At 44.8% G+C, this 25905-nt stretch overlaps 1 protein-coding gene across 7 annotated transcripts in view; it reads right to left on the bottom strand.

Moving 5' to 3' along the window:
• The window catches only part of DMTN (dematin actin binding protein), a 1900252-nt gene that overhangs the window by 215792 nt on the left and 1658555 nt on the right, over positions 1-25905 (bottom strand). For 5 of the 7 annotated variants that reach the window (XM_044082941.1, XM_044082937.1, XM_044082938.1 and 2 more), the window contains one exon: positions 19520-19624. The exons of the other annotated variants lie outside the window; for them this stretch is intronic. In XM_044082941.1, coding sequence (XP_043938876.1) covers positions 19520-19624 — 105 coding nt within the window. The remainder of the gene's footprint in view (positions 1-19519; positions 19625-25905) is intronic. 7 annotated transcript variants of the gene reach the window in all.

Below are 25905 nucleotides of genomic sequence, written 5' to 3'. Positions count from 1 at the left end.
TGATAAGGCTGCCCGCGAAAGGAATCACGGCCTTGCTGGTATTGCGGACCACTCCTGCCTCTAGGGCAACATCTACCATTTCCTCCTCTTCTGCCTCTGAAGGAGGATTCACTCTGTGTGCCTAGAAAGACCCTCTGGGACTTTTTGAACCACATTTTACCTCCCCTTTGACCTTTGGGGTATGGTCGAGAGGGAACAGTAAAATGGACTCCCACGGCAGAGACAGTCTTTCCTTCCTGCTCACACCGAGTGAGTGTTTCTTTCACCTTGGGACCAAACAAGGAGGAACCATTAAACAGGGCATTGGTGAAGGTGGGCTTAAACAGCTCCGCAAAATTACACAAGCACCTCCAGGAGTGGCGCCTAAGGTCAACTCCTGAACCCGCTGCTCTGCTTCCACCCTGTATGGAATCTCCTAACTCCTTGGGCAGATCCCTCTGCAATCTCGTGAAGTGGGTAAGATAGTTCAGAGATCAAAGTGTAAATGCCGCTGAACTAAATACACACTTCCCAAATCTGTCGAGACTCCTTGTTTGGTGGCCAACTCCTTCTTCGTGGCTGCCGCCACCACCATGCACCATGGCATCTACGAGAATGCCCGTAGACAAGAATTATTTTCCAGGAAGGGCAGACAGGAACTTATTTGGTCTTCTGAGAACTGGTTCCATGGCATCAGGAGTACCCACACCTTCCGACTAACCAGATCCATTAGTTAGTCGAAAGGTGGCGACACCCAAGAGCCAGAGGGTTGAGACCCGAAAGCCTTTCAGGTACAACGACTCCTCATCAGAAGGATTGACAGTGGGACAGTCGCACCTCTGTTTAAGGATCTCTAGGATGTCCACAAAGGAGACATCATCAGAGGACAACTTCGGGGACCCCTCCGACTCCTCGAGGTCAGTGTCCGATGTCAGAGACTCATCCTGGGAGTCAATATGCTTCCTCTTGCATACCCTCTTCCGAGGAGGCTCCTCGAAGGGACCTTCTGGTGAGGCTTCGGAAAAGTGGGGACCACCAGCCGGTGGCTCCTGAGGCTGCGGGTCTCTGCTGTCTCCGGAGAGAGTAGGTACTGAGACCAAAGTGGGAGCCCTGGGGGAAAGAGTGCTTGTACCACTGGCAGGGGCAGTAGATTGAGACAGCACACTCCTCATCACCTCAAAAGCCAACCTCTCCAGCTCCAAAGACCCCCCTGCTCTGAAGAGACAAAGGATGGTGCTGGAACCTGAACTATTGGCTCAGAGATCGATGCAGGGTCCGAGCTCACCCTGGCGGAAGCACCAAGAGGAAGGCTCGAAACCGAAGATCGATTCAAACCCTCCCCATCAGGGCCAACAGAAGAGCTTCGGTCCCTGGACACGACGGGCAGAGCCAAGCGTGTCGGAGCCGAACTCGGCTCCAATGCAGCAGCCAGGGGAGCCGGAACCGAGGGTTCCTTCGTTGGTAACAAGCACTCTTGTTCCGAAAGGTCAACATGGCTCAGAGGAGGAATCACAGATGAGGGCAAAACTGGCTCGAGTGGCTCCTGAGCCGACTGAGTTGGAGCCAACAAAAATTTAGGCAGAGCAGACGACTTCAGGAGTGTCAGTACTACCCTCTCCACATCTTCTTCCGAAAGGCTCCTGGAAGATCTGGAAGATAAAGTAGGGGATCTCGACCTAGCAGGCACTGGAGACTTGATTAGCAAGGAGACCGGTAGGGATTCTACACACCGGCTACGAGCAGTAGAGTCAACTATTTCAAAGGTTCAGCAGTCGGCACCGAAGCACCTGTGACCGACTCTGATACCATAGTGCTCTCCTTCAGCTCCGAAGACTGAGGAGTCGAGGAGACAGATTTTGTTAATTTGGAAGGTGGCTCCGAGACACCAGCCAGTGCCGGAAAAGGCCTTTTTGAAGCTTTAGATTTGGAGTCAGATCTGGATTTTGAAGACTTAGAAGAAGAAGCCGACAAACCAGATAAGGCTTCCTCAAAGGTTGGCTTCAGAAGACCCCCGAGTATCAGCTTGTTCTTTCTCTCCTGCAACACTCTAGAAGAGAAAGCATGACAGAACAAGCATGATTCCTGCAAATGGATGGCTCCCAAGCAGTAGACACAGCTACTGTGGCCATCCATTAATGACATTTTTTGGGAGCATTTCATGCATTTTTTGAACCCAGAGGGTTTATGCTCCTTGCTAGCCTTAGACATTGCAGACACACAAGCAAAACCATTGGGGAAATAGAGAATAACTGAGGACTAGGTCCTCAACTAAAATGGGCCTAACCCTGCAGAAGAATTACACGAGGACTAGGTCCTCTAAGTTAAACGGGCCTAGCCCGGTGTAAGAGAAAACTAGGTCTTTCAACTAAAACAGACCAGGTTTTTTTAACACATACACACAAAGTCACAGTCACACAGGAAAATGTTTAAATGAAAATTACAAATAATAGGGTTACACGAGGACTAGGTCCTGTAAGTTAAACAGGCCTAGCCCGGTGTAATAGAAAATGGGTCTTCTAACTCAAACAGACCAAGTATATAACACAAACACACACACACACGTTCAATAACACAGGAAAAACCTTGCAACCGCAATCCTAAATAAGACTTTAGCGGATCCCCACCAAAAACAAATTAACAACCAAATTAACAGTACAATAATCAACAGGAGCCCCTGCTGATTAAGAGCGGCGAAACTGCCAAAAATTAATGATCTAGGCAAAGAAAAGCGCAACGGCGCCTAACTACTGGTACACACAAGACTAACTAACAAGGTCGTACCGCTTAATTCTATATGCAACAAATTCTAGTAAAAAACCTATATCAAAAGGAATGAATGAAGTAAATATGCAAAAACACTTATGGAATGAAAGACCAAAACCTTTCAGCTAGAGCCAAGAGAAGGGGGCTATCTGTAGCCTGGCGTACCAAGACGTCTTGAGTAACCACACTGGTGCAATTATGGGATACCCATTAATTATTACCTAGCCAACGAAGTTGAAGAGTTTTGAAAATCAAATTGCCTGTTTGAGGCTCAGCTCCGAACCCATATATAAAAATGAAGGTGATTGACCACATAACCTAGCTCCCTCGTTGAAAACTGCTAGGTTTTTCTCCTTAACATCATAGATTGAGCCATAATAGTAGTTCCAGGTGGAATAGACTATTGACGGTGTAATTCTTCCCTCCCTTGCCAGTCTCCTCTGTATACAATTACTCCTACCAATTTTTTTTATGATACTCCTCTCTCTGATACTCACCGCGGAATCCTCAGCAAATAGTATTCTTACCTTTTTTCTCATCTTGTTCTCTCTTCAGAATCTTCCTCCAAAATCTATCTTTATTAGAATTGTTCACTTTTTAATCAATATATTTCATTTTTGTGTATTCTGTATTTTAATTGCAATTCAATTAAATCATATATTGAGCAGTAGGGATTTTGATAAATATTATTATACCTACAGTAGCTATATTGATTTATTTATATTATTCTTGCCTATTGCATGCACTGACTTATATTCAGCTTTGTGCTGGCTGCACTGACTAATTCTTGACAAGTTGATCTTTATTATTACATGTTATGTCCCTTTTTCTTTTTAATGAAAACCACTCCAAAAAAAAATGAAACACCCTCCAGAACACACAAAATGAAAATTACCCTCCAATAACAAAATAACCAATTATCCAAAACATCTAAAAATATGTATATCCCTGATAGGAATAATTGTCCCAAATGATAGGAATAATTGTCCCAAATACCACCTAACCTAATATTAATGTTACCTAACCTAATATTGGTTAATAAGACACATTGGCCCTACTTGCCCTACTTAGACTTAGTTTTGTATATTTTTTTTCAGATGTGAATTCCAAGAAGATGCAAAACACAACTTCGTATTTTTTCAGGAAACATTGACTTTTAGTTTTAAAACATTTTTGCATGCCCTTAATCAGCTTGTATTCAGTGAACAAACATGGAAATGAAAGAACACACAGCTGCCTGCCATCAGCTGCACTGGAATTTACAGTGAGCATTTATTAAAAAAAAAACTCATTCCATTCATCATTGTATTGTTTTTTCATTTGTTTAAAAAAGTAATTAGATTAAGTCATAATTTAATCCGGACATCCACCTATGCAACAGTAAGGTATCAGCTCTCTCTGTATTACACTCTGCACTTTTACCCTCCATCTCAACCTCAACAAGCCAAGATTATGTCATTAACTTAAACATTTCTCATAACCAGGGTTGGAGCACAAGCACGATGTTCTCTCTCAATTAAATCCTGCTGTGGAATACCAATCCAATTGCTTACTTGTGATTTCATAAAATTAATGCAGTCTGTTCCTTCTAGTTTCTCTGGTACAACAAAAAATCTCAGTTTTTCTGTGCTTGCTCTGTCCTCTAATCCTCCTATTTTTGAAACAGCTCTTCTGGAACAGTCTCATACTCAGTCAGCCTTTTCTTCATTTCAGTCTCTAATTTTGCAGTTTTATCAGTTCATCTGAATAGCTGTTTAAAACTTCTTCCATTTCCAGTCTTTTGTTATTTCATTAGATTCACTTCTTCAGTGCTCTGTTTGTTAGTCAGCTCTGAGCATATTTGATTTATGTTTTTCCCTCTAGAGTGCCGGAAACCAAGTCTTGCACTAAAACTGGAGTTTGAACTACTATTCGCTGAACAGGAGCAGGATTTTTCTGACTCAGTGTTTTCTCTTCACCCTTTCAACTGATTTTCTTTCAAGGCTACATAAGGTTCTTATTTGCTGGCATCCAGGCAGTGTACTTAATAGCTTGTAACTGAATTTATCAAACCTTGCAGAGTTACTGGCCTATTTCTCAGTTTCTTTTTTCACTCTGGGAGAGCAGAAATTAAGCTACTGATCAATGTGCAGCCATCTTGAAAGACATTGGATTTGTGGGCATTCTTGATGTGATTGTTTCATTGGCCAGGATGTGATACCAGACATTCCTTATAGATACTAGTATATGAAGACAATCAAGATCATTGTCCTGCCTATTGGTCTAGAGATGAGGGCATTTGAGATAAAGTCAGATACAGCAACACTCTTTACACTTCAAGCCTAAATGACTAGTGGAAAGTAAAACCTGGTAAGGGGGGGGGGGGGGGGGTGCTGCCACTTTTATTGACAACACAAACGTTCACATCTTTTAGAGTCAGGAAGGTCTACAGTGAGAGTATTTAGGCTCCTGTAATTAAACAGTGCTACACTGATATTTGCTAGACTCAAACTTGGATTTATTATGCTGTTAGAGTGACACTGTCTAAAAAGACACTGTGGGGGAGTAGAGAATGTCTTAACCAGTACACAAAAGCCCAGGGTACACAAGTTAAACAGGAGGGACTGTCTTTCATCTCACTCCAGGCTGACAGCCATTGAACCCCCTCAGAATAACACCAATAACACAGCCAATTATTAAAGTCAGTTGGCTTTTGCTTTCATTGCAGCATCATTCTGAGTAATGGCAGGATAATGCTCAAACCTTTCGATGCCCTTCTATATCACTGTTGCAGTATTCCTTACAGTATGTATCCCTTGCCTAGGGCACCCTGATGTCCGGCCAGTATACCAAAGCCTTAGGTTATAATAGGAATGTTGTACATCACACATATGCTCCCCATGCATGGCATAGGTCATAAAGAGGACACACGGATGTACTATCCTCAGAACTTTTTTGCTGCCAGTTCGAACACCATCTCCAATCATCGGTCTGAATGCTCATCAGATAAGTGCCCCATTGGGTTTTTTCTTCTTATTTTACTTTTTGCTGGTTGTTGGTTTACATGTCATCCAGAAAGGGGGAATGCCAGTGTGGGAGACAAATTCCCCATAAAGACCATCACAAGCAGTGTTGGTTTTGCATTGGAGCTTCTTGCGACCATACATCTTGTTCTATTTGTCAAGCATTTGTCCAAAAAACTTTGTGTAGTTGTCTCTCCTCTTTAGCTATTTACTTAAAGAACCAACATCTTAAATTGTTGGCTAAGGGTACTATGGTGGAATTGTCCTTACCCAAGGGTTAGCCATCCACAAAGAAGACGACCAAGAAAGTTTTGTTGGATTCATCTGCTGTATCACCTCCACTGGATGTCTCCCTCAAAGTATGGGGAAAGCCCGAAGGACCACATGGTTTTTCAGTCAGATTCCTCTGCAGTGACCTCTTCGTAGTCTAGCATGGACCTGGCTTCTCGCACATTCCCATCTCCACAGACATCCATTTCAGATGTTTGGGGGAACAATTGCTGATTATTTCTGAAGGGCTTAGGGGTGTTTCACAAATCCTTGTTTAGGAGGAGATTCCCACTACACTTATTTAGTGTACACAGGGGTCTGAGTCACCTAATACAGTTACGGCTGATGTCCCTTTACAAAAGAAGCAAAAGACTAAGCATATTTCTCCAGCTACTAGGGATCAGTGTGAATGGTAGAACTTTACACAGGGCTTTTCAATGCTTTTATGGCTTTAAAGCCTCCTCGGGGGGGGGGGGGTCTTTGTTTCTCCTCCCCTTGGTCTTCTACTCATCTTAAGAGGCATAGGGAGCAGGTTTTGTCTGATTAGGAATCTTTGGCCTATTCCTTCCCAGATTCCTTTTCCTCTGGATTATGAGTAGGAGTATGAAGAAGATTCCATTAGCCCTGATTCTCATTTTGAGGAGATTGTTTTGGGGATACCATTTACTGTATCATGGAGTTTTTCTTTAAGTAGGGATTGTGCCCAGGTTTCTGATGTTCAAAGGAGGTATTATGAACTCCTTCAAATGGAGTCTCCCAAACCCTCTGCTGTTCCTCCAGTTCTTGCTGCCTTGTTGCATACTTTTTCTGCAGCTTCTCAGGCTCCTGATTCCGAGAACCCTGTTCCTAAAACCTTAGAGATTTTATAAGGTGCCTGATGAGTGCACATTTCTTTATAAATGTCCCTCAGCTGACTCTTCTGTTATTTCTTTCTCTTCTGATAAACCCTCTAAGCTTCTGCCTTCTACTAAGCTGCTCCCCACTGAAAAAGTCAGCAGAACTTTGGAGAGGTCAGGTTAGAAAGTGTATCTTGCTGTTACTCTGGCCTTCAGGGCTGTCAATTATCAGACCTGTATGTCTAGAAGTACTTTGGCTCTTCTCTCTCAGGCTTTTCATGTTATTTCAGATCTTCCAGATTCTGAAGGGAAGGCTTCAGCCCTCTCTTTGTTAGGGTCCTCTTCTCAAGTTGCTCGCAATTCCTTTAAATGGAGTTATGATGCAGATGATGCTTCATCTAAGGCTGCTGACTGTTTCTGTATTAATGAGGCACTCCTGGCTTCACCTTCAGCCTCTGCCTGATGTTATCAAAACAAGCTGATGGACGCTGCTCTTGACAATAAAAATCTCTTTGGTTCTGCTGCTGCTGAGCTTTTTAAATCTCTTCAGGAAAAGGGTAAGGCTATGCAGGAATTGAAACATATTTTTGTTTCCCCTTTTCCAAAATTTCAGAGGAACTACTAAGTTTACCTTTGTCAGTAGACATTCTCACCCTCCTCCCAAGAGGAAAAAGGGTGCTAGAAGGGCTCATCCTGCTAAGTCTACTCAGACTCCTACAGCTTCAGCCTCTTTTTCCAGACAAGCCAGGTTCTATCTTCTTTCCTCCTTCCTCAGCCAAGTTCCCCTTTATTTTTTCCGTGTCCCTTCCCAATTGGTTACAGATCACACAGGACTCTTGGGTTCTTTCCATCATTTGATAGGGGTATTACATGGTTTGGAAAGCCCCCCTCCTTTTCTGGCATTCCTCAACCTCTTCAGGAACAGCTGCCCTTTTTTCCATGGATGTTTTTCAGAGCCTTTTGTCTCAAGGAACCATCCAAGCAGTTTCAACTTCTCAAAAGGGGAAGGGTTTTTATTCCAGAATGCTTTTGGTTCCCAGGAAAGAAGGCATCTGGAGACCCATTCTGGATCTGTCCCAGCTCAATAGATTTCTGAAGGTTCCTTCCTTTTGCATGTTATCCCTTCAAACCTTGTTTCCGCCGGCTTTCCTAGTCTCACTGAATCTCAATCTCAAGTTTGCCTATCTCCATATTCCTACTTATCCCCTTTTCAGGAAATTCTTACATTTCTCTGCTGCTTCTTTACATTTTCAGTTCTCTGCTTTGCCCTTTGGCCTCTCTACTGCTCCATGGGTTTTTACCAAATGCCTCGCTCCTGTGATAGCTTTCTGCAGGATGAGGGGAATTCAGATCTTTCCTTATCTGGATGACCTGCTCATTCAAGCTTCTTCTCCAGAAATTTAGCTTCAGCATCTTCACTATACTAGTTGCCCTCTGCAAAACCTAGGTTTAGTCAAGACCTTCCAAAAAATCATTCCAAACTCCTTCTCAGGATCATGTTTTCTCAGGTGCAGGCTCTAATACCATTCCAATGTTGGCATCCTTGCCGCCTCCCAAGGCTTTGACTCTGATTGTATTCTTTCAATCCCTTTTTCCTCTGACCTCCATTACAGCCAGAGAGTTTCTAAGGGCTCTAGGATACATGGCTTCTACCTGTGCTTCCTCTGGCAGACTTCATATGAGAAAGTGGTTCCTACAGTCAGTCTGACATCAACATTCTCATCCTTTAGATTTTCAAATTCCTCTTTTCTCATGACTCAAGTTGGAGCTCCAGTGGTGGATTCATCAACTTTTCCTCAACCCAGGGCTTCCTTTTCAGCCTCCATTCCCTGGTAAGGAACTTTTTCAGATGCCTCTGATGTGGAGTGGGGAGCTTCCTTCAGTCCAGATTCAGGTCCTTTGGTCTCTTGGTCAAAGGAAGGACCACTTCAGTGTTAAAGAGATGAGAGCTCCTCTCCTGGCTCTTCAGGCCTTCCATTCTCTTTTCCTCCAGGGCCTCTCAAAGTCTTCACTGACAATACCACAGTGATGTGGTACATCAACAAGCAAAGGGAGACATGGTCTTAACTCTTGTGCAGATTAGCTCTTCAGGTTTATAATTTAGCTGCCCAGTATCAGGTGACTTTCCTTCTGAACAGAACCTTGTGGCAGATTCTCTGATCAGGTACATAACACAAACTCACGAGTGTATGCTTGACAGAGATGTGTTTCTGGACACTGACAACCAGTGGGATACTCCTCAGGTAGATATTTTTGCCCACCCTCTGACCAGACAACTTCCTCCCTTTTGCACCATAATCCCATGTCCTCTAACTTGGAAGGTGGATGCCCTATCTTTTTCTTGAAAGGGAATATTTCTTTATACCTGCCCCCCCCTTCCTCTCATACCAAGGGTCTTGTTCAAGCTACAACAAGATGCTCCCAAAATCTTGTTGGTGACTCCCTTTGGACCCAGACAGCACTGGTTCCCTCTTCGTCTGCATTTAGCCAAGGACAATCATTGGAAGTTGCGTAACAGAGTGGGCGTATTCACACAGGACAAGGGGGTCTCTCATTCATCCCTACTTCTCCACTCTTCAACTGATGATGTGGATGATACGGTTTCGATCCCTTTTAGGCACCTTTTTTCTGAGTATGTGCTTCAGGTTCTGCAGGAGGCCAGGAAACTCACTACCAAGAAATCTTATTTGTCCAAATGGAAGAGATTATCTGTTTGGTGTCTTGCTCGTAACCAGGATCCACTCTCTGTGGAAGTTCCTTTGGTTCTCTCTTATTTGTATGAACTGCTCAATGCTGGATTGGCATACTCTTCTGTTAAAGCCCACCTGTCAGGCATTTCTGCTTGTCTGCCTTTGACTCTTCCTTTGGTTTCTAGATTTGAGGTCAAACAATTCCTTAATGGTGCCATCTTCATATTAGGCCCCCAGGAAGCCTATTCCTCTTTCCTAGGACCTTAATTTTGTCTTGGAAAATTGACTCAGGCTCCTTTTGAGCCTGCAGCTTCAGTTTCTTTACAGTATTGTTCTTGGAAGACTGTTCTTCTGGCCCTTACTTCAGCCAGAGGGTGTCTGAGCTGCAGGCCCCAATGGCTGTTCCTCCTTTTTTAATTTTTCATAAGGACAGGGTGTCTCTTCGTACAAATCCTTCTTTTATGCTTAATGTGGTTAATGAGTTGTCTCTTAATCAAACTATTCATTTGCCCACTTTTTTCCTTCCTCCGCAGTCTGCTAGTGGAATGTTCTTCACCCTTTGGATTTGGATAGACAACTCAAATATTATTTGGATAAAATTAAAGCCATTTGTAAATCTGAGAAACATTTTGTTTTCTTTCATCCTATGTCTTTAGGTTTGGCTGTTTCTAAGCAAACTATTTGTTCATGGATATCTTAGGCCATTTCCTTTTGTTACTCTTTTCATGGGAAAAACCTTTCTTCTTATGATAAGGCTCATTATACCAGGGTTGTGGCTTCTTCTGGCGCTCTCTTCAAAGGAATGGATACCATCTCCATCCCTGAGGTAGTAACTTGGACTTCTGTGCATACATTTACCAAGCACTATAAGTTTGATGTGGTTTCCAGGGCTGGAGATGGATTTGCCAGGGCTATCCTGCATGGTTTTCTTGAAGGCTCTGCTGGACCTTCCTCCTCCTCCCACCTTTCCTCCTAATCTTTTGTACTCTCCCTACCATATGGAATACTGCAACAGTACTATAGAAGAACACAGTACAGCTGTGAAAAATCTTACCATAAAGATGTCCTTCTCGTCACTGTTGCAGTATTCAGTCTACCTCTTCCCTCTGTTTCTGTCTCCATCTGGATGCACATGTTCCTCTTTTCTGCTTGGACTGTTGTTCTTCCTGAGGCTTTTTAGTTCTAAGGATGGTACCTCTCAATGTCACCTTTATGCCCTGTGCTGTATATGGGGAACATACATGAAATTTTGTCATACGCTTCTTGTTTTCTAGCACATATTTTGTTATATGGACTCGCTATACATTGAGTGCTTGCTTGTACTTTCAAGATTCTTCACTCTTGGGGGGACAACATATCACTAATAGCTGCTGATAATTATAAAATCTGTGGTTGTTTGAACTACAAAATTAACTAATCAAGTTATCTCTAAACAGCTATTTTTCATTGTCCCACAGTTCCATTCTCAGCTTTCATGTACACAGGTTAGTTCCTTTAAACTATGTCAAGAGCTACATAATATCCAGAGATCATAAGCTTGTAGCTTGACGGTAAGTCTTGGAGACTATGGCTATCCAAAGGAAAACACATGTTCATTGTTTGGTTCTGTTATGATAATGGAAGACTGAAATATTTTCAGTCCTGGAGTTAATCTTTGGTGGGAACAAAAAAAGCAGCATTCTCACAAACCTTTTCCAATAAATTTAACATGGCTGCAATTTTTTTTTTTGTTTGTTAGGGACACACACTACGGAATGCACAGCAACTGAAATGCAAATAACTAAAGAGCTATTTTCACCTTACAAAGTTGTCACTTTGACTTCCCTAATCTAGAACCTTGTTTTAAATTACAGATCTGCCCAGTCCGAACCGCAGCTTCCAAGCCCAAGATCCGAGCTGGTACTTTTCTCCTGAACTGATAATTGGTTGCTTCTCCAGTTCCATTACCTCAGATCGCTTTTTGTTGCGGCTAAAGACAGTTTTTGTTTTAAAAGAGCTCCCAGCCTGGTGGAGATATCAGAAATTATAAACTTTTTTTTTCGTTGTTAAACTTGTGGTTGTGTTTCAAAATGTTTGTTTTAAAAAGGTTTGGGTGTGTGTGTGATAAAAAATAATCTTCCTTCTAAAAATCCCTTATTCACCTCCCTAGTGTTTTTGTGGTGTGTGTGAGAGGGCTTTATGGCTGAAGGCTCTAAAGCCATTAACAGACTGAGTGGGGCCACATCTTTTCCCGGCTGCCACCAGATGAAAAGTGTTTTGTGCCTGGGGGCAGCCCATTTATAACTCCCTGAATCGAGTGTAAAGTGCCCAGCCGGCCGGCACTCTCTCCAGTAGTCAAGCTGATCCTGGCGGGGAAACCCCAGGAATCGGGCTTCTTCCTCTCATCAGCTGAAACTGCTACTCCTGATCCAGGTGCACCGCTACCTCCTCAGCTGTACCCGGACTCAACTCATTATCAGGCAATTAGCTCTGTGGAGTCTAGTGCTCAAAGGCACAGAGAAGAAGCCCAAAGACAGAGGGTCACAGATCAAAGTCCCGGTCGAAGTTCACCCCGTTCAGTCTGAGAAAATTCCCAAGAAGTCCCCAGTGACCGTCTCTGATCCTCGCCCTGTCGAGCTCCGCTCCACCTTCACTTTTCTCCACCTCGGAGGAGAGGGAATCCTCGGGAGGTGGCCATCCCGCTTGAGGCAACTGCCTTCTGCGGGTTCACACGGCGATCTCCTCGGGCAGACATGGATCGATGATGCGAAGATTTCTACAGCAGCAGACATGGATGGGATGTTCTGAAGATTTTGTGGGAGGAGTGTAGCCCCATTTTTACCCCGATCCCCGGACTTAGGATACCCGCTTTTCGGGTCTCGAGTTCGCGTCTCCAACCTATGCAGGATCTGGGATATGTCGGCGAGCTCACCGGATTGCTTGTGTCTTCGGGACGCCGACTTGTGCCTTTTCTCGAGCTCTGCCGGATCTGAGCTCGGGCCGAGGGGTTGACAGCTTTGGCTCCGAGGGATCCCCATCCACCGGCGCTGATTGGTTACTTTCTCAGGCTGGGGACAGTGAATCTCCCTCGGCTTTGACCCCCGAGAGATCCTCGGAGCCAGGGAGGTTACTTTCAGGCCCAGACGCCGAATCCCCCTGCCCTCTTTGAGGAGGTGGGAGAGGGACCCTCAGGGTCATCAGGTCCCACCAGGCTCGATCGGATCCACCCGGTTCCCTATCAGGGTCTACCTCTTGGATGAGCCCTCTTTGGACAGTGCCCAAGCCTCCAGCCTCAGGCCATGGAGGAACATCACCCTCACCTGGATGCCTCGAACCATCCTTACTTAAGAGGCGTTTCTCTCGGCATCAGTGCTCGCAAGATGAAGCTGGACTCCCCGGGCCCATCATGGACGGATTGGGATGATAATGAGGGGGGGCTCCAAGATCACGCTTGAAGATGTTCTCTGCGAGACATCATGGAAATGTTATGATGCTAAGAGGGGGATGGTCCCAAAAGGTGTCCCCTGCGACCTCTGTTGGATCTAAGGCCTACCAGGGCAGGGGAATCTACCTCCTGGTGTCCCCCCACCCGACCCCTTGGTGGGATCGCATCACTCAGGCTTGGAAAGACCCCCCCGACTTGGTGCCCTCTCCTAGATGCCCGGACAAGGTCCTCAGGCCCTCCCTCTGATAGACCTTTCTTGGTCCAAAGGTCCCCGGCGTTGGACAAGTGTTGGTGGCGTTGGGCCGCCTAGAAAGAACTTGCCCTTCCATGAACTCGGTTGGGTCGCCGGACAAGGAGGCCCGGGCGAGGGACCGTGAGTGGGGGAAGCGGATGTTTGTTTGGCGACCTTTGCCATAAGGTCGCATTCGACTGGCACACACTATTAGGCCAGCGTGAACACATCTCTAAAGAATACGCTGCAGTCCCATGCCTTTCAGGAAGGGTCCCAGACAACGCTAAGCGGAGAGACTGAATGGCCACTTGTGTCCATATCAAAACACCTCTACATGTTCACGGTTTCCACCCTTTAAAGAAGAGTCCGCTAGAGCTAGCGGAGCTGGCCAGTTCTTATAGCTCCGCTGGAACGCTTATGACTTCACGGAACCAGGATGGGAAAGGAAGGCAGCTGTCATCATGATGTTCGGCCTATTCCCAAGCCCCGTTCGCGACATGCTGGTCCATGCAGGTCAGCTATTGGTTCCGTAAATCTCAGCAATTCCATCCTGCTTTCAGCCCTTCCAGATCCTTTCCAGAATCAGAGGCAAGGTACAAACTAACGGTGAAATCTCAGCAATTCCATCAGCGTATGGACAACTCGGCCCTCTAGAGGCAGAGACAGAAGGTGGGCGCCGCCGAGAGGCAGAGGGGGCCGCGGAACTTCGGGTCTAGAGAACCTTTCTTGACAGACCTGGCAACAGCCCGAGGCTTTGGATCGATGTCCCTCTCTCTCCAGTCGGGGCGATTATACGAGCACCTGTCCAAACCGGGAGTCCATTACAACGGATCGGCTCCCCATCCGGATTACACCTCCAGAGGTTACACCACTGCTCACACCCCAAAACCCAAACCCGTCCCCTGATGTTCCACCATCAGAGGGAGTCCGTGTCCTGGAAATTTGCCAAAGCGCCAGAAAAGAGCCATCCAGCCCTCTCCCAGATCAGTCCGTGCCCTATTACTGGAGGTTCTTCTTTGGTGCCAAACCCTCGGGGAGACCTGCTCCCCATCCTAGACCTCGTCCCTGTTGTGCTTCAAGATGCTGAAAATCAGATACCTACTCCTCCAATCTATTCTCCCCCTTCTGGAGAAGGACTGGATGTGCCTTATTATAGGAATGCGTGACTACCATAGTACCAATGGACGCTTCCGGCTGAGAGCACAACTCCGGCCTTGGCAGCAGTTTACCCATTATCAGTTCAGGCATTTCAGGTGTTCCTAACCTCAGCCCCCAGCCAGTTTACCAAAGGCGGCAGGGGCTGCAGCCCACCTGAGACAGGCATCTACTGGTGTTCCCTACCTAGACCCAGTGCATCTCACCGCGGTTTGGGCATTTCTACTGTGGCAAGAGGCCCCACCGTTTGGGCATTTCTTGTGATCTTAAAGAAATCCTGCCAGTTCCCCAGGCAAGCCCCACAATTCATAGGGGCCGGGTTGGAGGCTAGGGATACTGGATTCCAGCTTGGTTATTACATCGGTCAGGCTGGAACAATTTGTCTTAGACGTCCTTTCATTCTTGAGCCGTCAGCGATCGTCCCGAGTTCCTGAGGTCTACAGGGTGTCAAGGTGCAGCGTCCGCCCTTTCCCTTCATGCCCGCTCACAAATTACAGTGGACTCTCCAGCCACAATGGTGGCTTTAGTCCATCCCTTACAGGTGCTGCCGTCCCTGAGCAGGGCATGGGGGGACTTCAGCCATGTGGTTACAGACAATAGGAGCTCAAAGAGGGGACGGGCCAGGATTCCCCTCATCAAACCGCACAACATGGACGGGACTCTTGCCTCGGTTGGCGGCATTACACGGGCAAGTCCGCGGCAGCATATCATTCCTCTAGAGATGAGGGTGCATATCACGGGCCAGAGACTAGGGCAGCTCCCTTCTTCCTCTCTTCATCACCTCAATCAGGGAAACAACATGTCCAGGACGACAACATGTCCGTTCACAGTATAAACAAACAGGTGAGGACCAGAGATCTTAGGGAGTGTAGCGAGAATGATTTGTGTGGGAATGGGTATTTCCAACCGCCTGGTAGAGAGCAACGACATTCCGGGACGGTCAAACATGAAACGGACAAGTCTCAGGTATTCTCAGCCTCTTACTGGTGGTCTCTTGAACCATCTATTTTAAGCAGATATTCTCAAGTGGGGTCAACTCGCTACATCTTTCGTTTTGGGAATGCACCAAATGCAACCGATGGATCATGATAGTTCCCAGAGGGGGAACTCTAGGGCGCGATGGTTCCCTCTTGGCCGCCTGCCCCTTTTTGCGATCCTCATCCTCTTCTGATGATGAAATCATCCAGAAAGCTCAGTCGGTTGTCCTGCCCCATGATTCTCGACAGTCTCCATTCCAGGCCTTTCTACAAATCCCCTTCCCTTCCTGGACATCACAGTGTGACCCTCCCCATGGATTCTGGACCTCCCCACGGACCTAACTCCCCACCTCGAGCCCATGGGCTCATCCCGGATTTTCGCCCCTCAGGCTCATGGCTTGGTTGATCTCAGTTCCGCACTGGTAGACCCCGGTAGTAGCTAAGCCTCAGTTATAGCCATTCTACAACAAGCTCATGAAAGCGGCTTTCCATCTGGGCAAAGGCAAATGAATTGGATCCATCTGGGCGGTTATTAAGGAATTGGATCCCTTTTCTGTTCCTATTCTTTTAGACCTGGAGAGCTTGTCCCTTCTTTAGACAACAAGGGAGCTAGCATCCACGGTTAAGGTCCAGCTAGCAGCCATGCATCATTATCACGTAGGGATAGCGCATAATTTTCTTTACAAAATATAAGACCTCTAAAGGTGTGTTTTAGCCCGGCCCTATTGCCGCCGGATTACCCTCTTGGGGATCTTACCTTTAACAAGACCACCTACTGGTGGTGACACCATTTCTGAAGCCGACGCCCTTGTGCCGCTTGGCTTTTTGATTGGCTAACGGCTGGTCGCTATTTTATTGCCAAACGTCGCAAAATTATAAGCAGCTATATTGCATTAAGCATCCATATCTTATTTTCACAAAGATAGAGTGGCCCTGCCCCTGGCTGCTTCCTTTGCTAATAAGGTAGCCACAATTAACCTTCCACATTAATCAGTCAATTACAAAACCTGTTTCTTCCACATTCCAAAACAAGGGTGAATACATTGCACACTTTTATGTACACAGGACTAAAGATTTTACATTTACTAAAGATTTTGTAAAGATTTTAGACTAAGTCAGCCGTTCCTTATGCACCATCAGCCATGGGCAAACCACTTAAGGTGTTCTCAGTGTATTATCTCAGTGCAGATAGGAAGGGCGCCATCTGGGACGCCAGCGTCTTGGTTACGTGTCTATGTACAAGATTCTACTAGATCTGTTTTTACCTCGATTAGTGGTTTGTCCATAGAGTTCCAAGCGATATCTTCCCTAGCAGCTACCTGGTTCTCTTCCATAATGCTCATTCTCTTCCACAAACCGGGACATGCTCTCCATAGAGCTTTGGCTCCGCTGCCTTGAATATCACCCCGTAGGTCTTTACCAGGTCTTGGGGTCTGTCACCCACAGGCTTCCCACAGAAAGTAAGAGATCAAATGAAGTAACTATTTAGATAAAGAAAGTTGCAACATCCATACGAGATACTTCATTCATCTACTACTGTCATCAACCTATCCCCCCCGCCATCCGGTATTGTTCGTAAGGTATTGTATCTTTGGATTGCCTTCTCCGTTTATTTCTATAGCTTAATATAACCTGTAACGATCTGGTGTGGTTGGTAAGGAGTTAGGGAGGAGGAGGGAGGGCGGATCTCGATCTTGGCTGAAAGCTTCATCCCGCGCTACCCCCACAGGTTGCAACATGAAGTATCTCTGCTCATGGAAACGTTTAGTGTGAGTATAAACTTCTTTTTACAGCTCCTAGTATTATCTTTCAGCAGTCAGATTAAAATACAAATACTGTCAGTAGAATATATTTTTCTTTCTTGCTTTCTTTCAGTTTTAATTTGTTGACCAGGATAGTCTGGTTAGGCCAGGGGGCCTCTTTTCAGCAGAGTCCCTTGTAGAAAACTCTACAAGCAGTACAGTTTGCATTTGAAATGTATACATTGTAACACAGTTTAAGTGCAGATATAATCATGTTAGTTTGAGAGGTGGTTTTCTCAAGCTGTACACTTACTGACATACTTAAAGCACGTGCTATACAATTAATATTTGCATAACCATAGTTTTCCTTTTTTCCTGATATAGCAACAAAACAAAACTTACTACTTTAGGAGATTGTGTCCAGGCTGTCATGTGACTCTGAATCCTGTTTTTCAGAAAAAAATTTGATACTTTTACTAAAAATCAAGGGGGATGTACAATTTGAAAATAAAAACAGAAACCATTTCTTATCCAAGGATTATTAATGTTCAAAAATGACTGAATGATTTCTTTTGTTTAAATCTGCATCATTCACAGTCTTTAAAATTAAAAGGAAATGAAGTATTTCCTCTAAAACGATGATCATAAATAAAAGAATCTAGACACTTCAATAATTAATTTACTAGTGGTAAAACTGGAGTATATTCTTTTTAACTCATACTTGAACTCTGAAGTATATAAATGCATATCTGATTCAGAGTTCATTCACTAGTCTTGCTAGCACAGAAAACAGTGAAAACAAAACTAGAATTACAAGTGATGTGGCTTAATGTAAGTCTCTTTGGGTCTATACTAATTCCGCAAAATTAGTATTCATTAAATATATCTTCTGCAAACAACCGCCACAGAAAGTCAGTTCAGCGAACTGCGGAATTCTTAACAAAGTTTGCAAACTCTTGCCCACCAAAGGTCCGGAACACACGACGGATTAAATCAAATCCCCCCCCCGCTATATATACACCAATTCCGAGATTGCGCAACAGTGGGGAAAAGGACAAAGTTTAGATTGGTGTTCAAGTGTTTGCGAACATTGGGAAAAAGTCTACGGTTCGCTGAAGTGATTTCGGTGGTTATTCGCGGAAGACGTATTCGATGAATATATCTTTCGTGGTAATAATATAGACCCGTCTCTATTTGCAAATTACACTTCTTAATGAAAGATGAAAGTGTCCTTCCTTTGTAGAAGTTTCCCATAATGTAAATCATTTGTTTGTATTTTAGGGCCAAAGCACATTAAAGTAGATATTGATAGACAGAAAGAAAACCTTACCTGTTGGGAAGGAACTATAAGCAATATTCTTTACAACTGTCTACAATTCATCACGGTCATACTGAGTGAAAAAAGTACCTCACCCCTAATTTTTGAGGTAATGCTGTAATTAAATCAAAAGGTGCTTCAACAAATTATTAGTTTAAGGGTGTGCACACTTATTCAACCAGCTTATTGTACTTTTTTTATTTTTTCATATTTTTTCTCCTAACAGATTTGTTTTTCAATTGAATTATACAGGTTATAGGTCACATTAAAGGTGGGAAAAGTTTTGAAAGTATTTATTTTGGTCTCATTTTTTATATCACAAAAACCTGGCATTTTAACAGGGGTGTATGCACTTTTTATATCCACTGTGTGTGTGTGTGTGTGTGTGTGTGTGTATGTATATAAATATATATATATATATATATATATATATATATATATATATATATATATATATATATATATATATATAAGTGAGTTTGTGTGTAGTTATCTGAAAGGGGAAACAACTTCAGCTGTGGTGTTGCCAGATTATTTACAAAACTAGGTTCCATTTTGTACATACAGTTCAATATCGCTGGTGGGGAGTTTGCAAATACCTCCAAACAATCAAGTGCAGATAGACTGACTTAGTGTTGCAGTTAGTCCCAGGATGCAGACTGGTTGTCCAGTGCTTAGAAGGACCAACATACATGGCATTCCCAACTAATATAGACCAGTATTGAGTAAGGACTTCCTCTGAAGAAAGGAATATACAGAGTTCTTATGGCCTTTCTAAGGAGTATACAGGATTCAAAATTGCATTGATTACACATGTTCAGCTTTGCTATTTAAAAAATTAAGTATCTTGTAGGAAGAGGGGGGAACGTAGGAATTATAAAGTCATTCTCTAGGATCTGAATTTTAATATGGAGCCTACGTGATCCAAAGGGTAGTTCATTAACTAACCTCAAAGTGGCCTGCAGTCTGGTCTTCTTTATCCTTTCTCACTAGAAGTACATATCTGTATTATTAAGCAAGGAATCTTTGCTGGAATCTACCCTACTAGGCAGAAATGTGCATTGCTAATTCAGCCCTAACAAATAACTAAAATAAAAATGAAAAAAAAAATGAAAATGCCTAACTACTCACCAGGCGCCTCACTTTTGGGCACCTCGCCCTGTACTGGTCTTGCAGGGCCTGCACCATCCTCCTCATCACCATCAGCCTATCTCTGTCTCCTGACAGCCTTTTAATCTACAAAGATAACATAGAGAACAATTCTTACCAGCTGTACGACATAGGGATTACATCTAAAGTGACTGTCTATCATAACATCGGTGATCGTATAGCCCGTTGCACTTATCTGTCTACTGAACTAATAATTATCAATAAGTTATCTCAGACATACAAATCCCCATAACCTGCATCGTTTATTCAATGAAAAATAAAAGAACTTTTCTCTAATGCTGTACCATATTATTAAAAAAATACCTGGCAATGATACTAACAAAAGCAAAAATTGAAGCAGGACCTGCCCAGTATGGGATTCATGTTTTAGACAAAATTACATGTTTAGTTTACCGAGAAAGGTGTCATTTGCCATGATGACATATCAGAAATATAGAATAATGTGAGAAAAAATAGTGTTTCCTTTTCATAGCAGTCATTTTCAGTCGATCCATTCTTAACTGTTAAAACCATGTACCATGTATTTACCATGTATTCTGTACTGTAACCGCCCCCCAGCAGCACTGCATTTATTGTTCACTTTCCAGCAGTATCTTGCCCAAAACACATACCACAACTGGAATACAAACTGGACATGCAGGGTAATAATTATGTAGATTAAAAAAGTCTGCTTGTGAGGGTTATATAAACTTTAAAAGTGGGCACCGAGGAATGGACCTGTGAAACAATTTAAACCTAGCCTTCACTATGAACAATTATGACCCTAGCATCAGTGCAATGCTAGCTATATTATTAAAATATTCCATTTACTAGAAAAGAAGTCAGCCATGCGAGTTACATTTCAAGGTACCTGAATCCTCCTCAGCCTTTATTGACACTGAGACTAAAAAAGGACATAAAAGCCTCAAAGGGGTTACAGCAAATGTTTAGAGAGATGGGAAAATAAGGAGTACTAAGCTATGAGGGGAAGTAACATAAGAGGTGGGCTCACATTAAGCTTGGGCTAGTGGTCTAGGGGGATAAAGTCTGAACTATGGCCTACATGAACCAAGGTCGACTAACAGCCAGGTGCTTGGCAATACTGGCAGGGAGGATAGAAGTGTCTACCCTGGCTGGAGAGAGCCATCTGGCTAATTTGACATTTGACCTCAGGGGAAGATACTGGTTTGGTGGAGAGGACAGAGGAGGCATGGTAGACTATGGGCCCAGTGTGTGTGGGGAAGGACTAACTGATGGTTATGTGAGTGGGGACACAAACAATGTCCTGTCATGGTTATGGACTGTAGTTGCAGTACAGATGAAAAGCAGCAGTCAGACCAAAAGTAAAAAATGAACTGGGCTCATACTTTTTATAGAGAACTGTGGATGTTTTAATAAATATCTTAAAAAAACTATGAAATAAAGCATTAAATTTCATTTTGATATCTAACGTAAGATTTCATTTGGAAAGTCAGTCCTTAAAATAAATGATTATAAACTAACTCAGCCCACTACAGAAGTTCCACTATTCAGAATAAGATTCCTAACGAGATAAGGCACTCAGGAATATAGTTTTCCTTTAAGAAATCCAAGTTACACTGTTTGCTTCACCCCTTTCTCTGATTAGATGAAGAATATAAAAGCACACATAAAAATATACAGAAAAAAGAAGTTATGTACTCACCATAATGTTCCATCTGAGTAGCTATACTTAATTTTTCTGCAATCTGTGGGTATTCGGATCCAAGCCGGCAACTTTTTTTCTAGTATCTGCTTCAAGCTCCGAGCTCCTCCCCTACCCATAATGCACTACCATCTCCTACCTTCCCTCAGATCGAGTTTGCTGCAACTAAATACATAAGCAACTCAGCCCAATGAACCAAACTTGTATATAGACAGGACAAGGTCCAGGGGACGGAGGGAGGGAAGGTTGCAGAAAAATGAAGTATAACTACTTAGATGGAACGTTATGGTGAGTACATAACTTCTTTATCTGAAGTAGTTAACTTCATTTTATCTGCAACCTGTGGGACAGAGTCCCCAGCTACTCCAATCCTGGGAGGCCCTTATGGAAGGATATTCCTGAGCACCACAGAGCCAAAGGATGCTCTACCCCTAGAAATCAGGTCTAATTTGTAATGGGAAATGAAGGTATGTGAATTGGCCCAGGTCGCTGCTGCACAAATGTCATCCAAAGGAACCCTATACCAAAAAGCAGCAGAAGTCACCAAGGACCTGGTAGAGTGAGCTTTAACAGTACCAGGAGGAGATAAACCTTTTGCTTTGTAGACATGCAAAATGCAAAGAGTGATCCATTTGGCCAAAGAAACCTTGGAAATAGCTTTTCCCAAAAAGGATTTGGAAAAGAAAACGAACAACTGGTCAGACTTGTGGAATGATTTTGTTCTATGAAGATAGAAGCGAAGTTGTCTATGAACATCTAACAAATTAAGTTTGTATTCACCCTTGTTTTGTTAATTAGGAAAGAAAACAGGCGGATTAATGGACTGGTTTATGTTTGCTTCAGATGCCACTTTAGGTAAGAAGGAAGGATTAGTATGGCGAGAGACCCTATCCTTATGGAAGACCAAATAAGGAGGCACGGCAGACAGAGCTTGAAGCTCAGAAACCCTCCTAGCCGATGTGATGGCGACTAGGAAAGCTGTCTTCCAGGACAAAAATTTTAAATCCACTGAAGCTGCAAGTTCGAATGGGGGAGCCACCAATGTCTGTAGGACAAAAGTAAGGCCCCAAGGGGGCACTGAATCCTTGACAGGAGGGCGCAACAGAAAAGTGCCTTTAAGAAAAGCCTTACACAGCCTAGAAGAGGCTAAGGCAATGTTGTCTTCACCAACATGAAAATTAAAAATGGCTGCTAATTGTACTTTCACTGTGGAGGAGCTAGCTCCTTGCTGAAAAATGCCAGACAAGAAATCCAACACCACTGGAACAAGAGCTGTAAAGGGATCTAGGTTTCTCTGTGAGGCCCAAATGGAAAAACGCTTCCATTTACTGCGATAATGTTTCCTAATGGAATCTTTAAGAGAAGCCACCAGTATGGATTTTACCGGGAATGAAAGACCGGGAGTCCTGGCAATCAACGGAACTGGAGCAACCAAGCTTGAGGCTGCCCAGGTTGGGTGGGTAGACACCCGAAGGATGGGAGATTAGATCGGGGCAGGGATTCAGAACCCACGGAGGAGCTAAGAGATGAGACCAAAGGAATGGGAACCAAACCTGATGAGGCCAGAATGGAACAATGAGGATAACTATGCACCGCAGTCGGCAAGCTTTCTGAAGAAACTTCGGAATGAGTGGCAATGGTGGGTAAGCATACAGAAGCCCGGGGTCCAAGCATGGACTAGAGCATCTCTGGGGGCTTCCCCTGGTGAGGGAATCAGAGCGAAGAACTCACTGCACTTCGCGTTGGAAGGAGATGCGAAGAGATCGCAGCAAAGCTGACCCCATGCAAGGAATATCTCCTCTGCTACTGACTGTTTCAGAGACCACTCGTACGGCATCAGAATAGCCCGACTCAATCTGTCCGCTAAAATGTTGGAGCACCCCGGGATGTGCATTACTATCAAAAACCGACCGGTGGAGATCGCCCACTCCCACACTCTCATGGCCTCACGACATAGGGGCTAGGATCTGGTTCCCCCCTGCTTGTTGATATACTAGACAACCAACATGTTGTCTGACTGAATTGCAATCAGTCCGAGAGGGAGAACAGTGTGAAATGGTTCCAACGCTAAAAGTACTGCCCTCATCTCTAGAACATTTATATGCAACTTGGTCTCTGACTGGGACCACACTCCTTGGACTGTCCTTCCCGAACAGTGCCCCCCCACCCAAGTTGGGAGGCGTCCATGGTCAATGTGGCTTGGACTGGAGATGATGCGAAGGGGCGTCCTTCTATAATATCCGGTGAATTTAACCACCAAAGAAGGGACGTCCTGCAGACGTGACTGATCCTGATCGGAAATTCCATGGGCAGGTCTAGCCAAGACCATTGAACAGCTAGAGTCCATTGAAGAACCCGCATATGAAGGCACGCACAAGGGAGAATCGATATGGAGGCAGCCATGGAGCCCAGTGCTTGGAGAACCTCGCTTGCCTTTGGCGAATTGAAGTTCGCTGTTTGAGCTATGTGGCACCTGAGGTGTAAGAGCCTGTATGGAGTTAAGAATACTTTCATCTGCAAGGTGTCTAGCCGTGCCCCAATGAAGTCTAAAACTTGTACTGGTTGCAACTGGGATTTTTGAACATTGACTGTAATCCCCAATAGAACTGCCAACTGAATAAAGTAGTCTCAGGCCAGACAAAGCAGACACTTGTTGGGCGCAGTGAAGAGCCAGTCGTCCAGGTAAGGAAATACCTAAATACCCTGAAGCCTCAGGTGAGCCGCTACACCTGCCATTACCTTGCTGAACACCCTGGGGGCTGTGGTGAGACCGAAGGGTAGGGCTCTGAACTGAAAGTGACTGGCTCCCAGCCGGAAGCGCAGAAACCTCCTGGAGCTTCTGTGGATCTTGATGTGGTAGTAAGCATCCTGGAGGTCTAACGAGCACATCCAGTCGCACTCTCTGAGATAAGATAGAATGGACTGTAGAGTGACCATCCGGAATTTCTGTTTGGCTACAGACAGGTTCAAAGTTGACAGGTCCAGAATGGGCCTGAGGTCCCCCGTCTTTTTTGGCACTAAAAATAACTTTGAGTAGAGGCCTGATATGGACTGGTCGGGGGGACCTGTTCGATGGCTCGTTTGAGAAGCAGTTCATAGGTTCATAGGTTGGTACTAGGCTATCAGCCCTAGGGCCTATACAAGCCTAGCCATAACAATTCCCTGGCTATTTCTTCCCACATTATTTACCATTATAAACCAGTTTTGAAACCTCTAGAGCTGCGGCCTCCCTGTGAGCGGGTGGAACATCCGGGACGTGTTTTGGAACATGTGGAGGGGCAACAAATGGGATAGTGTAACCTCTGGATATAATCTGTAACACCCAGCGATCTGTCGTAATGGACTCCCATGCTGCTGGGTGTAAGGACAATCTCCCCCCGACTGCTTCCAGAGTAAGACAGCCGGGCAACCCCTCAGGGCTGCAGATCGGGTTTATCATAAAAAGGTTCCCTAGACCCAAAATTCCTGGGACCCCCTCTACCTTTGGATCGGTGTCGATCTTTTCCCCCTGTACCTCTGGGGGAATAGTTGTCCTGATAACCCCGGGAAAACTGAGATTTTTGGAACCACATCTTCTTTTGCCCTCTTTGATTCTCAGAGAAGGACCGCTGAGGGTTAGAGAAGCGGATCCCAACGGCAGACAAAGTCTTCCCATCTTTTTCACTCTGAACAAGTGTGTCATGTACTGTCTTCCCGAAAAGGAAAGAACTGTCATAGGGAGCATTAATAAACGGCGCCTTGAAAGGGTCCGTGAACTGACACAACCTGAGCCAGGCATGACGCCTCATGGCTATGCCTGTCCCAGCTGTCCTAGCTTCTCCTTCCGTGGCATGGGAAAGGAGCCATATAGATGTGTTTGAGACTGACTTCAGAGTAGACATTATTGCAGAGAACAACTGTTCGTCCTGCGGCGATAAGGACTCTGGGGGCGACTCAGCGAATTCCGATGCAAGGTCTCACTGAAGCTGGATCACATGTGTCAAATAGTTCAGCGCACGGAATGAAAAGGTCACTGAGGAATAAACGCGCTACCCAAACCTAGCCACTGACCTGAACTCCTTGTCTGGAGGGTGGACTGAGGAACTTTCCTGCGCTAATTCCTTCTTGGTGGCTACTGCGACCTACATAGTGTCAACTGGGGCTCCTTTTGACCAAGGTTGTCTGTCAGTTGAGGGAGATAAAATCTTGTTGGGGCATTTGGGGATGGGCTCTACGGTGTCAGGCTCCTTCCATGCCCACGTGGTGATAAGGTCCACCAAGGGGTCCACTGGCGGAGACACCCAGGAAGTAGATGGGCCCATGCCAAAGGCCTCCAGGAACACTGACTCATCCCCAGAAGGTTTTGGGGCTGACCAACCTCCCCTCTGGCGGAGGATCTCCATGATTTCTCTGAAGGAGACGTCTTCGGGAGGTGACCTGGGGGAACCTTCTCCTTCATCTAAGACAGTGTCCATAGTGAGGGACTCGGGGGGAGTTCAAGTGCCTCCTTTTACATTTGCGCTTATGGTGACCCTCTTCAGTGGGACTCTCTGAAGAGGACTCGTGAGCTGCAGGGGGTTCCTCAGGGAAAATAACCTGGGGATTCTCTGGCATGGGCTGTCCTTGAGACAGGATGAAGGGAGTCGTCACCAAATGCAGAGGTGTCTGGGTGGAATCCGAGGAGATGGGCTGGGGTCTCAATCCC

This window comes from Protopterus annectens, chromosome 9.part0 (assembly GCF_019279795.1).
Source record: "Protopterus annectens isolate FY-2018-M chromosome 9.part0, PAN1.0, whole genome shotgun sequence".
Taxonomy (NCBI): domain Eukaryota; kingdom Metazoa; phylum Chordata; order Ceratodontiformes; family Protopteridae; genus Protopterus; species Protopterus annectens.
The sequence above is the reverse complement of the archived record's forward strand: the minus strand, read 5'-3'. Positions and strand labels throughout refer to the sequence as shown.